This window comes from Aulonocara sp. 'chitande type north' Nkhata Bay, linkage group LG19 (assembly GCF_057382095.1).
Source record: "Aulonocara sp. 'chitande type north' Nkhata Bay isolate Kocher_YH1m ecotype deep benthic linkage group LG19, A_spYH_male_GT1.1, whole genome shotgun sequence".
In the NCBI taxonomy this organism is placed as follows: Eukaryota; Metazoa; Chordata; class Actinopteri; order Cichliformes; family Cichlidae; genus Aulonocara; species Aulonocara sp. 'chitande type north' Nkhata Bay.
Window position 1 is genome coordinate 24545839 of NC_141362.1, and position 13937 is coordinate 24559775.

The window sequence follows — 13937 nt, forward strand, 5'->3', positions numbered from 1 at the left end:
GGGGTCGGAGCTGCAAGGAGAGCGGTTATAAATCGCTTTGATGCCGACCGTAGTCTGAAGGCCCAGATTCCTGAGCTGGAGGATTGGAGCTCAGTGAGTTCATCAGAAGACAGAGCCAGAAACACTGATGATTCATGGCCCTTTACTGCATCTCACTTGGAGAGCGGGTATTGTTCTGCTGCTCTGGAGAGAAAGGAGATGGCTGGCTTTCTGATTCCCCCCCCCCCCACAAAGTTTTCATTTGATCACCTCACAGAAAGCATGTCTAAAAGCTCCCAGTGTTCCCTTTTCTCTGCAGTTACTGATGATTTATCAGCACTCAACATGTGATGCTTCTGTAATTCAATTAGTTTCTAATACAGTGTAATTAGTGGCTTAGAGACAGTTAAATATAGTTTACAAAAGATAATATGTGATGTGGAATTTGATAATCTAATTAAGATTATTTATTCACTACTGACCTATTTCTTCTTTTTTAGATTTCTTGTCTGGAGTTTTACGTCTTATGCTCTGGTATATTGTTTTCTATTAGATAAAAATAAATATTTGTGAGGAAGTTTTCTTCACAGGCTCAAATTTTACAGCCAAATGTTTCAATGTCAGCAAAGAACAGAGGGATCTGCATTGCTTGGCTAATTTCCACACTTCATATTAATCGACTGGCTGAAATAGTGTTCACTTAAAGAAAATAACAGTATTTATGGCTATCAGTAAAGTGGGATTTTGGAAAAACACATTGGAAAAGTGATGAAACCAAAATTCCCTGTTATTCTGTCCACTTACTCCCATGAATAAAGAACCAAAGATCCCTGGATGCTGCTGCAAGGCTCAGCAGCACGATTGCCATAAAAGGTAGCTTGAGATCTTAACTGCATGTCTAATAACACTACCAGAAACGGATGAATTTCTTATTCCAGAAAGCAAAGCTGTAATAAAACAGCTTGCACATATAGCTCACATTCACACATGACTTATATTTTTAGATGGCGTGATTGTCAAATAAATGTATGAATTTGTCAGACAGCTTTTTAAAACCTGAGCCATTATGTTGGATTTTATGTCTCATATGCTGCATTTAAGATCTAGAATAAGGAAGATGATATATTTGTAGAAGTACATTTTTTTTTCATTCCTGTTGCTTAAAGCTCCAATCTGTAGCTATATAAAGTAGGCAGAAATACATAATGAAAATCACATAGACACACGATTTTCTTCCATCATGGATTTACTAAAAATATTAAAATACTGTACTATATATAGGGGATATACATTACTGGTATATCTATCAGCACCGCACTTTTACTTTTGAGTTCATTTTGATGCTATTATTTTTACCTTTTTTAATGTCCTGTTTTATTGCATTTTAATTAAGTAATAGTTAAATGTCACGCTAATTATTATTTCTACAACGTCGCATAAAGTATCGGGAGGGAGGCGACTCTCTCTCACACACACAGAGGCACACAAATCATTTGAAAGCTTCGAGTGTTACGTGTGTGAGAGGCGACAAAGGGACCAGTACGCGACCAGAAAAGCTCCCAGTATGAAAGGAAAAGTGGGATTGGAGAAGTGACGGTGACGTTATACTGCTGGAAAGAGAGGGAGGGAGGAAAGGGGAAGGCTGGACTCCATTAAGCCGAAGCCTGCGGGAAAACAGTTTGGGATACTTCACTTCTTCAGCGAGTTCTTCGGGGATTTCTTTCTTCTTTTTTATTCCTTTTACAGACTTTCTACATGATTTAAAGACGGGGGACTTATTCTCTACCGTGTAGACGACTGCTTCAGCGTTTTTTCGTCTTTGTGAAGGTGAGTGTTCAGAGTTAAATGCTGACCTCAAAGCTGTGCCCGTTCTCTGCTGTGAAATACATAAAAAGAAAACCTTTTTCTTTTTCCTCCTACAGCCTGTGCTGCGTTCAATAAAACGTTCAATATTAATAACTTTTCCGGCTAATTTAAGAGGCTTGTCTGCTTTTAGAGACACTTTCTTCTGAACTTACCGCTTTACGGACCGACTCGGTGAATGTGCAACACGGGGCCGGGTAGTTTGTTGTACGAGCTCTGCTTACATAATTTCCCCCTCTCTGCCTATTTGTAAGGCTGCTTTTACCGTTATTTTTAACAGGTGAACCGGCACTTTTGTGTAAATAACCGCTGCCAAAGGCCTCTGGTTAACTTGTAGCCTGGGGACTATAGCCTTTGTTCTGTTTTTTATTGATTGGACGGCTGTTTTGATCTGTCGGACACTCTCCGATCAAGGAATGACAAATTGGCTATACTGTAACTTTTTGGCGGTCCTCCAACAGCAGAGCTCGTCTTCTTCCCAGCGAGAGATGTGGCGCGATGGAAAAACGGTTAATTCCGTCCTGCTTCACTTAATCATTCTCCAAGGGTCAAATGATCACCACAACTGTCAGAACTACAGCTTTGCCATAAGCGTGGAAGTGTTTTCAAGAAGTAATTAAAAAGTGGCTGAATGGGGGTTAACTATTATACCAACATTCAGATGTTTGTGGCAATCGGTAAATTCTTTAATCACAGAAGGTAACACTTCCCACAGTGACCTTGCACACTCCACTGGAAACACTGTATCCTGGATTTCCCCACAATGTGCACCAATTGTATCTCAAAATACCCCCTGTCCCTTGTAAATGCCTGTGTTGTTCACCCTAATGACATGATAATGTCATAATTGAAAGCACAGTAGGTTTGTGCTTTCAAGAAATGAGCAAGTAACATGTTTTTAGTAAACTACTAAAGTAAATGTACCCATGCTAAGGAAATCAGCCTTCTGTTTGAGGCATCTAACAGGCTTCTTACTCAAGGTCTTGAAAGCATGCATTGGGGGTTGCGACACATGCATTTACTTACAGTGGCCAAAATGCTTCTCTTCACATCAGTGTGACAAAGGTTAGATAAGACCTTTGCCCCCCTCTCTCTTTCAGTCCCTCAAACTTTGGCTCTGTTTGGCAGGATGGCGCTGGATGGGATCCGGATGCCCGATGGCTGCTATGCCGACGGGACGTGGGAGTTGAAGATTCATGTCACCGACCTCTACAGGGACGTGTCGCTGAGGGTCACTGGGGAAATCCACATCGGTGGAGTCATGCTCAAACTGGTGGAGAAGTTAGGTATGCGAGTGTGCTGCTTGCTGGAGTGGTTGTGACTATTTTAATCAGCTAATCTAAAGTGTAATAAACAGGCACCGCGTGGTCTTAACACAAGAAAGCAATCCACAGTCAATAAGCAGATACATAATTAGATGTATTCCTGTTGTAATAAACCTTTCCTTGTGTCATCCTGCCACTGGTGAATTTCTGACGTGTGGCTGATTTGTGTTATCTGTTCATGTTTGCTGGGCAGTAAATACTACTTCTCTTCAAATTAGATGTGAGCATCCACACAGAAACACAGCTCTTCTTGTGAAAGCACAAAGTCTATATGGGCAAAGCTTAAAAGTATGGATTTAGGAATCAGAAGGAAAGTCAGAGGAAGGGGATCAGTTTAGAGTCTGGACACAGTTTGCTATTGTTTTTGAAAATAAAGGGCAGCCTGTTGGTTCGCCTGTGCAAATTGCTTAATGAGAATAAAAGTTGCTTGCAACCAGCTCAAACGGGGCTTAATGTTGCTCTTTGTTACCCTGCAGCATATATGGGTCAGTAACCCAAGGTATAAAATGAACCATACACTGTTTCCCTCCCCCCACTCTTTCATGAACTGTTGTGTAGCTGCAGTTATGCACTTGACAAGTTTGGGTGAAAGTAAGCATAAGAGTCTTCTGTTCCAGCCACTTGAACACAGCCCTGTTTCATGCAGTCTGCAGAAAGGTCAGTAGCGGTGGTGGTTGCAGTGCCATTTGGGAGTGACAGTTTGTTGTGTGTTGACGACGCTTGAATGCTCAGAATTCCTGCAGCGCTCCAAGGTTTTATTCCCTGCCCATGGTACTGTTTTTAGCTCTCCTGTTAGAGCTCCACATAATTGAGGTCTTTGTTCGCTGTGGTCGACTGTGCGGAGTGGCATCTCTGCTAGGAGAGGGAAGTGTTGCTGACGAGCGTGGGACGAGATGAATTCATTGGTCTTTCTGCTCAAGGCATGGCTTTGTCACTTTCTCTGAGTTAACTTTTCTTCACCTTCTTGGCCATGTAGTGTACTGAAAGCACATCAAACATTTGTTGGTGTTTGTGCGTCATTACGTTTCATACATGGGATATGATAGGTTTATATCGTAACATAAAAGGTGTTTTAGGTTAGACCAGTTTTATTACAGTTAAATCATCATGTATCAGAGGCCGCATCAAGGCTGATTGTCTATCTTTTGTTTTCACCATCTCTAATTTCTGTTTTCCTGTTTGTAAGGATGTTGTCATTGATGACTTATTCTTTTATTCTTCTAATCTCCTAAAGAATCCAGTGACTTGAGGTCTTCACGTCCACAACTGAAAATAGTTTTGATTTGTTAAGCTTGATGTTGGCTGTAAAATAGGAGGAGGTGGGTTCACATATTTGTTTGTGCCTTTGTCACATCCCATCAAACAATAAAAAAGTGCTGTAGCTTCAGCCTTGTTTACATTCATAAAATATATTGGAATCTTTTCCATACTGTCATGTTGCAAGCAACCTTTTTGCAGTTAATTTGGCTTACTCAAGTATACTTCAAGGTAGAGCAGAGCTTGTGTAGTAGCATTAAATTGCTTTCTGATGGTTTGATGTTTTTGTGCTTTCTAACATGTTTATGGAGACTGTTGGGACTTTCTTCTATCCCTAAACACGAGTTTGTTTTCCACTGTAATCATTAACCAATAGACAGTATAAGTTATCCACATGACTGCACTTTGCAGGACAGCATGCACTATTATTGTCACACAGAATTTTGGCTGCTTTGAACACGCACTTCTTATCTTAGTTGAAGTTTTGTTACTGTGTTGGTGTACAATATGAATTGTTTGTTCAAATTACATTCTGAGTTTGGGGGAAATGAAAAGCAAGACGTTTTCAGTAACCTGTTTCCATATCTCGCAGCTCTCGGTAGTGAGAGTGCTGCGTACTAAACACCCTTCAAGTGTTGTCGGGTACTCGCTGTTGGATTTGCTGGTGGCTTGGTCGTAGTGGTTATACATAGATGGCATTTCTCACATGGTGCTTTGAGAAAGAACACAGGTGTAAGAGTGTTTGCAAGCAAGGCCTCTGTCTCACACTCCCTCCTCTTTTCGTATTTTGGTCTTTTGCATTTTAAAATGAAGGAACCACCTTTTGACTCAGTTTTTTCAGCTGCTTTCCACAATGATGATAGCAGTGTTTTGTTTGCTGTCAGCACCATTTGTTAATATGTGTGATAGGGTATATTTGCACACACAGTACGTATAATAGTTTTATGAGCGTGTTTGTGTGTGTTGTCTGCCTGTTATGCAAAGAACAACAGGCTATACATTTGTTCCTATTAGTAGTATTTGTCCATGTGTTTCCACATGCGAGTATGGTTGTGTGGGTTGGTGGGTGTGTGTCCACCGCATGCATCCTGCTTTCATCATTCAACCCTTCCTCTGTGCTGCAGGTCTCCCATCCACAGTGCAGGCTCAGATGGCCTTCGATAATGGATTAAATAGACAAATGCCAGGAAGGCACTCCGCTATTGATCACAGCAGCGGACACTGCTTCCATTTCCCTGCAAAACTCCAGGAGAGCAGTATTTAAAGCCAGCTGATTAACCAACCCCTCGTCCCTTGCTCTTATAATCCTTTCATCCTGCCATTGTGCTCAATCATTGGCGCTTTCTCTGACTTTGTTGATGTTTTCTAAAAGTGCTGCACTCCTCTCTAAAAGGCAATTCTGCGCCATTTAGGAGGCAAAACAAGTATTGTACAAACAACATTAGGAAGTTGTGCAGCTTTTAGTTTGGGTAAACTGGGGTAAAGTGCATAATCGATTAATGTTTTAGAAGTGGCAGGCCTATACTCTATACAACTTCCTCTCCCTCGCTTTCTACTCTAATTTCTTCTTCTTTGCAGGAAAAAAAGATATAGTTTCATCTTTTTCCCGCAAAGAAGAAGAAATTAGAGTAGAAAGCGAGGGAGAGGAAGTTGTATAGAGTATAGGCCTGAACTGTCTCTCCTGTTGCTGTCTGTCCTCATTGTGACGTTAGCTACGCTGCTAAAATTCCATAAAAGTCTTCGACGAAGCAGGAAATGACTCCAAAGGTTTGGCATGCTGCTCTGGTCGCTGCCGTCATTGCTGGAGTCTTTGCTGCCTGCTTCAACCACCTACTGCTCTGTTTCTGTCTTTTCCTTTCTCCATGTTTCGCTCTGACTTCACCCTCTTTTCTCTGTTCCACTTTTTTCAAATATATTTTGATTATTGTGTCTGAATATTCAAAACCATCCACTTCTCTGGCGTAGCAAGGCTTAATAATCAATAGCAAACACAGAGGTACACAGGTTTGTTCATTTACACTGACTGTTAAGTGTTACAAAAATAGAGCTTGCATATTTTTGAGAGTTAATGTGATTGTTTCCAGTGAGTGACCTGCAGTTTTTGGATCCCTCACCACAAACCCACCACAGAAAACCTTTGCTGCATGTCCTCAATGCATTTGTGATGATCACCATGTTCTTTTTTTGTTAAGTGTTGAATTAGGATTGATTTGCAAGTGACTGTAATGTTTGCATTGAACAAATTTGGTTTTCAAGATAATACTTTATTTGGTCAGCTATTTAACTTTGGTGTCTTTAATAAAACTGATCTTGCCGCTGCTGCAGGTTGTGGTGACCAGAAGGCCCTGGTTTAAGACGGTGGTGTCCAGGTTTCATTGGGAAACAGCTGCCGTTTAGCACAGGATGTTGACCTTCCGCTATGGTTTTTCTTTTTTAAATGCACCTTCTCCTGCCTGTGTGCCTTGCATCCTCGCCTTGGGCTGAGGAGAGAGAGATGGGTCTGCAATATCAGTTATAGCTTTCCCGAGGAGAGCGAACACATCTCTCACATCTTTTACTTTTATTACAGTACACAAAGGACAACACTGATAGGTGGTTATAACCACCTGTGTTCTGTTTTCTATCATCGTGACCCGACACACGGTTTAAACAAATTGCTATACTTAATGAGACTCATTGATTGTGGCTGTGGAGCCTTTCGAAAGGTCTGCCCTCATGAAGTGAGAAATGGCCTGGCAGGCTGTGTGTTCATCTTACTGTCTAATCTCTCTGGCAGGAAGTACTTATCCTAAGTGGTGGTCCTGCCCAGGCTAGAGCTTTCCTGTTTCACCAGTAAGATGCTGTGATTGTGTTGCTCTGTACTTAGACTTGCAAATGTGATCATATGCTGGCCATTGGTCAGTATAATTCTATACATACTCTGTGTTGGCCATATATAGAAGTGTTTGGCAGCCCAATTAGGTCTGCTGAGCTACTTCTTTTTTCTTTTTTCCTTTTAATATTCAGCTGATTATACAGCTGAAGTTGATGCAACCAGAATCTCATGAGTGCTAGGTTCAGAGCTTGAGCTATTAGTGGATTAATTTAATAATGATTAATTTAATGCTATCAAGATTATGATTTACCCACTGAAAATGGCTGGTAATCTGATCCCCTTTACAAATATAGATTTGAAAAGTGCACCATTATCCAGTTGGATTTTAATATCATTGTTTTCCATTGCCTTCTCTCTGTAAGCACTTGTATGAAAGGACTGCTGTTTGTTATGGATGATTTAATTAATTATGTTTGGCATCTGAAACATGCACCGGAACAAAATATTATTGGCTCCTCTGCGACACTGATGCCAGGTTGTTGTTTTTTTTGCCCCCCCTGACCTTTCTGTAGTACAAACAGCACAAAGGATCCAGTGGAAGGAAATGTTAGCGCTCCACATTGTTGTTGTAACACCACACACCTGTGTGTCAATGGAGTAAACTGATCTGGAGTTTTTGTTCTGCTTCTCAGCCCACATTCATTCATTTTAAAGCTGTCCCCACCTCTTTTTTTCCCCTCTGCTCTCCCATTCATAGAGAAAAGTTTTGTTTCAGTGATCAAATCATCTGAAATAAGAGTTTCTTAGCTGCCTCCAGTATTTAGAACTTTCACTTTGGTATGTTTGTTCTCCTGAGAATTTCTCATGATGTTGCAATATAGTTTTTTGCCATCCAAATCACAGGGGCATCAGCGGGCCAGCTTATCACAGTCCTGAAGGCACGTCTGGTAGGTTTCATACATGGAGGACAAATGAGTATTGTGTATCTGTTCCACTGATCTTAGTCCCAGAGTAACTTTGTAATGTCATTATTCCACCGGGTCCCTGAACACTTAATTGCATAAAGCTGTGTTAGGGTGGAGGAGGAGTACCCTCACTGTTTTGCTGTGTTTGGATTATGACACAAATGGATACAAACTATCTGTCTCTAAGGAGTTTTCCTTTAATAGCCCTCTGGCCTTTCCTAATGTATCAAAGCCAGCGCTGTTACACCCTTTTTACTCCTATCAGTAAATTTCATGTTAGGATATCTCATTCAATGTTATAAAAGCCTAGTTCAGCAGCTCTTACACTACCATCTTACGTGTAGGCCTCCATATTGTCTTCTTCATTTATAGTTGAAGCTGCTTGATCTTGTCCTGCAGAGTTGTAAGTTGCTGAGATGAGACTGGGATGTAAAACTGTAAGGCCTTGATTTCACTTCATGTGTCAGCGAGTGCACGAGGGTCTGCTTGGTTTCTGAGTGACCTAAATTTCATCATTAGGCAGTGAGCACGAGGGGTAATATTAAATGGGCTACTTACGTGGCACTTTTCTAAGTGAAATTCACCCATTTACACATACACATTCATGCAAGTGCTTTTTCCCTATATGCCTAAACACTTTTAACCTAAAGCCTAGGTTTTACCGCATTGCAGCGATAGACATCTAGATACACGACAGACGAGTAGCCATTTGGGTAAGCAGGAATTATACTTTCCACATCCGGGAGTCTGCTAGGGTCCACTTTGGTCCCAGTGGCGTAAATTTTGAAATCAACGAGCTGGGGTTTATGCAGACTTTAATGTGACCATGACTCGTTTGCAGAAAATTTACATTACAATGCTCCAACTATGCATTCTCATCAGGTGGAGGACCTCAAGCGTACGTCAAACAAGTATAACAGCAATGACTACTTGATCATTGTTGTTGTTGCATCTGCAGTGGAGTCTAATCTAGGCGTTATATGTCTTTTGATGTACGCTCGAAGACCACTGCCTGGGGCACATGCGTAGTTTGTGTATTCTAATGTAAATTTTACATGGACGAGTTGGTGTGGTCACAGAAAACAGGCAGGCACAAGGACTGTCTGATGACAAAATTTATGTCTCTGGGACCTGAGTCGATCATGAAGATCTTACAGACACAGATAGTATAATTGCTGCTTAACATTCACACACTTTTATTTCATTGGAGGCAATTTGTGGCTCAATATCGCCCAAGGATTCTTCAACTTTAAGGTTGGCGAAGCCAGGTATTGAACCACCATCCTTCCCATCAGTAGACCTGACCGTGATGCCTGCCAATTATATGCGACTCTGGGGTCTTTTCTATAGATTGTGTAATGGTTCACACGCGCTGCAGGCAGTGTACTTCAAAGAAGTACAATAGGAGTAAGTACTTGGGTGTGCTATTCATGTCTATATATAATCAAAGGTTAACTGAAGCAAAAAAACTATCCTGGCTGAAATCGTATCTGAAATCTTATTTGAACTTGTTATTTTCAACTGAAATCATAACAACAGACGCGGCCAGTTTCCTGTTTGCAGGAGAGACCAGCTTGGTCTGGTTTTAGCTGCTGCTGACAAATGCTGGGGCTCATGAATCTGTGGCTGTTTCATTATAAAAGTATTATTACTGTGATGTGTTCACACCCACGACCCTAAGTGGGGTAAGTTTCCATGGATAGATGGAAAGTCCAAAGTGTTCTGCACCAACACTGGTAAAACATGTTAACAGAGACAAGTTACTGTACTGTTCTTTTAGACAGTGTCACTGCCAATTAAACTTTAAGCCAACGATAAAAAAAGAGTTCAGTAAATGTAAACCTTAATAAAGCTAGCAGCCATGAAAATGCAGGGTAGATCTTTTTCCTTCGGTGATTACAGACCAGTTCTTAAAGGCCACTGTTGTGGTCATTTTCCTCCTTTTTAAAGTAAAACTTGTTATTGTCTAGCAATTTTGGTTGAATGAAAGGGTGTTGACCAAACAACCAACCAGATTACCTCTGTACCTTGTACACAAGCGTTCAAGTATATACCAGCCTAATGTGAAAACCCAGAGGGCCTGTTTATGCTTGAAAAGATGTAGTTTGTAGCATGTGATGTAGGTGGGAAGACAAAAGACTAAAGACCTTTAAAGGCGTGGTGAAACCGTCATGAAGATGACGTCAGTAATGGTATAGTTTCGAGTGTTGTTGTGTAAATAGGAGTCTTCTAGGCTGGGTGTGTGTGTTGGGGGGATTTATAAATTCCAAAATACATCAGAATGCACTTAAATGGTTTTTGGGCACTGTGTGTATTGCATATTTCTTTCCTTTGATAAATGGCATGTTTGAGGTATTGGAAGAATTCTGTGTTACGTAACAAAAGAGGCTGAAGTAATCTCAGCTAATTTAACTTAGCCTGTCAATGGAAAGCACTGCAGTTTTAACAGTGTTGCTTTGTGAATAGCAAAGGGATTAACACTGCATGTTTGTCTTATTAACTTTACACTTTTCTTAGTTGTGTATCACATGGAACATGTGCATCGTGTGGCTGTCTTCTGATGTGTAGTGATTAACACTGTTTACAACTCCATACATTGTCTTTAACACCAGCTGCTGAATTCATTGTATCGCTTTGATCTTTAAATACAATCCACCGTGACTTTGTCTGATGCCCTGCATACAGATACTGCCATCACCTCTCTTTTTAACCTGTTGTGCACATGTTGGCTATCTGATGTTGATGCTATCCAGCGTGACCGTACGAGCTACAAAGAACCTAAAAGCCATTTGCTGTAACTCTATTTTAGTGCATTGCAGTTGTTGGCTGTATCTTTGCTTGTCAATACCAACCTTCACCCTGCTTTAGATGTGGAATATATTTAGAAGGGCTTTCTCTTTGTACAGGGGGAGAAAGTGTGGGTGTGTGTGTGAGATATAAGGCTGACGAACCTGCTGCACTGTCTTTGTTGTGTATGAAAACAAATTGTCACCCTGCACCACTTCCCCGTGGCGTCAGCCAGAAGTCACCAAGGAAACTGCATGACCGAGCTAATTTTTATCAGCAGCTTAAAAAAAAAAAGATACAATCTTGCACTGCGTGGCTTTGGATATCACTGACAGCTAACAGATTTGTTGTGATAGCCACAATCATTTTGTTCTTTGCTAACACAAGAAATAGTCTAGAGCTGTAACCATGTCTTCTCTTAAATCATCTCCATCAGTGAAGCTAGAAATGAGCCTGGATTTTGCTTTAGGCAACAGCTGACTGTCACTGTGCTGGTTGAAACCCAATAAAGAGAGGGCATGAGTCACTGAGTCCACAGAGACCACATCTAAGAATGACTTGTGTGGTTTTTTTGTTGTTGTTGTTGGCGTCCCATCTACTGTAGAGCTGCAACAATTAGGTAATAGGTTGTTCATCTAGTGATCAATAGAAAAATAATCAGCTATTTTCAGATCATTTATGTTTTTAAAATTCCGTCCTTTGTGGGCTTTTCCTGCTCTTTTCAGTCTTATTTGTTGGTAAATTGGTTTGTTAATGGAAGAAAATTGGCCGTTTCATCATCTCAGGTTGAGCTTCAAGAAACTGAGAGAGACACTTTGTGACATTTTAAAGACTAGCTGATTAGTTCAGAAAATAAATATAACTGTTAGCTGAAAACATGGTCACATGATTGCAGAACTGCTGGTTGTTTTTTTTTGTCGTCATTCTGTACATTTTAGAAATATAGAAGCATTATTCCAATTGAGAATTGGTTTCCATTGATCAGATAAGATTTATTTATGAGCTTATGACATTGTTCTGCAACAGATGCAAACATGAATGTTTTAGTTTTTGGAGGCATGAGGACAATCGAAGATGTTTCTGTATATTTAGTGTTTTTCACAGATAGACCTTCATTTTGAAATTCCTCTTCCTGATGCTTCCTATCACTTGTCCTCTCACATTGTGTCCCTAGACAGAGCTCCTCCCCGTCCTCTGCTCATCCTCTTCCACTCCTCCTTTCCATGACCTTTCTCTCATTCCCTTTTTCTCATGCTTTTCTCTGTTGTCCCGTCCTCTCCCCCTCACAGACGGGCTCTCTACACACAGTCACTTAATATAAACTGCACCGATGCTGACTAAAAGAAAATGGATGAAGAGGCAGGATGTAGAAGGGAGTGGCAGTTCAAGCCCTTTAGAGTACAATTTTAGCATTGTCTGTCTGTTGTCTTTTTTGCTAAATGCCTCCTAAAACAATGGCATTATTAATCCGTCCTCTTCTTTTTCTAAACCAGTAATTCTGGTTGTGGTATCTGGTGCACAAAGCAGAGGAAGTGGTCTTGGTTGAAAGCTGCGGCAGTAAGGGTGACGAATGGGGAAAGAAGTTGGTTGGGCACAATTTATGAATTAATTTCGCTTGTTAAATCATGAACACGCACATAACACAAGGAGCTAATTTAGTTAGTGCATGCATAAGAAGACCACCCTCCCCTAGACTAATACCCACACCTCCTCACACATACTCTGTATCATCTGTCATATCCTGCAGAGGTCATAAAACACGGTTTTCCCATTCTCTTTCCCCTCCTCATGTCATTCAAGCTGTACACATGCGCACGTGCGCGCGCGCACACACACACACACACACACACACACACACACACACACACACACATCATTCTGTTAAGGCGCTGTGGGTCCACATTTAATGCAGCCAATTACTTAGGCCCCCCATTCCTCTGGCTGCTGTATTACGTCAGGCTTGGCAGACTGCATTTTTAGCTGGTAGATGCCATTGGCCCTCCCTCTATCTGTGGATTGAGTTACCATGTTACAGCTTTAAGAGTCCAATGGAGGCCTGCCCGAGCTGCCCTTATCCAATCACGACACATCGACCCACTGCGTAATGATACAAGCAACGAGACGGTAAAGTCGTGTCCAGGAAGGTTTTGGCATAAGATGGCAACAAAGAAACAGAAGCAGGGGCCGTAGAGAGCTTCTTGAGGGTAGCTGAGACCAGCCAAAAAGTGCACTCATGTCTTGCCACAGATTGTATGGTGGTCATGCATGCCGAGTATAAGGATATTTCTATAGAATGTGGTCTGTGGTGAAGACCTGAGTGCCAAACGTTAATGCTAGTTGTTCTGCAGGGCTCCCAGACACCAGAAATTACAAGGTTGAAAGAGGAAAAACTGTGAGCAGAGTTATGAAAATACATTCAGGATTATTTTCAGATTTTCTCTCTGTGCTCCCTCTCATTATTTCAGCCTTTAATAGCTGTAGAAGACTTAAGGGAGCAGTTTCTCTAAAGGTAGCATATGAAGTTGTTATCTGCACAGCTGAGGCATCAGAACTGCTTGATGACAGCTAGACCCCATGCTGCTAAAGCAACTCTCACAGGGCTTCAGAAAGCCTGGAATGTTTTCACTCAAGTACCAAGTGTTTGCCCACTGGAGTAAACAGTGCCAACAGCCTGACAAACAACCCCTCCCCAGGAGAATTCACAGAGCCCTAGGCTTTCACAATGCCATCTGCATTGACATGCTGGTGGCCACTCTTTTCCTTAAACTTGTTCTCCCCATCTCTTGTAATCCTTTCCTCAGCCCAGTTTGCTTTACTCACATCTCAGCAGTCTTGCTTCCTTGGTCTAAGGAGAGACAATCTGTTGTTTCACTTCCTCACCCACTAATCCCATTCATTCAGCTTTTAGGCAGAGTCCGCAGGAGTGTGTCAACAGTGTGTATAGAT

At 41.4% G+C, this 13937-nt stretch overlaps 1 protein-coding gene across 4 annotated transcripts in view; it reads left to right on the plus strand.

Annotated features, from left to right (window-relative positions):
* Positions 1-1574: 1574 nt before the first annotated feature.
* fermt2 (FERM domain containing kindlin 2) overlaps positions 1575-13937 on the plus strand; it is a 36876-nt gene continuing 24513 nt past the window's right edge. For 2 of the 4 annotated variants that reach the window (XM_086274115.1, XM_086274116.1), the window contains exons 1-2: positions 1575-1806; positions 2971-3128. In XM_086274115.1, coding sequence (XP_086130241.1) covers positions 2972-3128 — 157 coding nt within the window. In that variant the 5' untranslated portion in view covers positions 1575-1806; position 2971. The remainder of the gene's footprint in view (positions 1807-2970; positions 3129-13937) is intronic. The other 2 variants (XM_086274117.1, XM_086274118.1) reach the window with 1 other exon arrangement.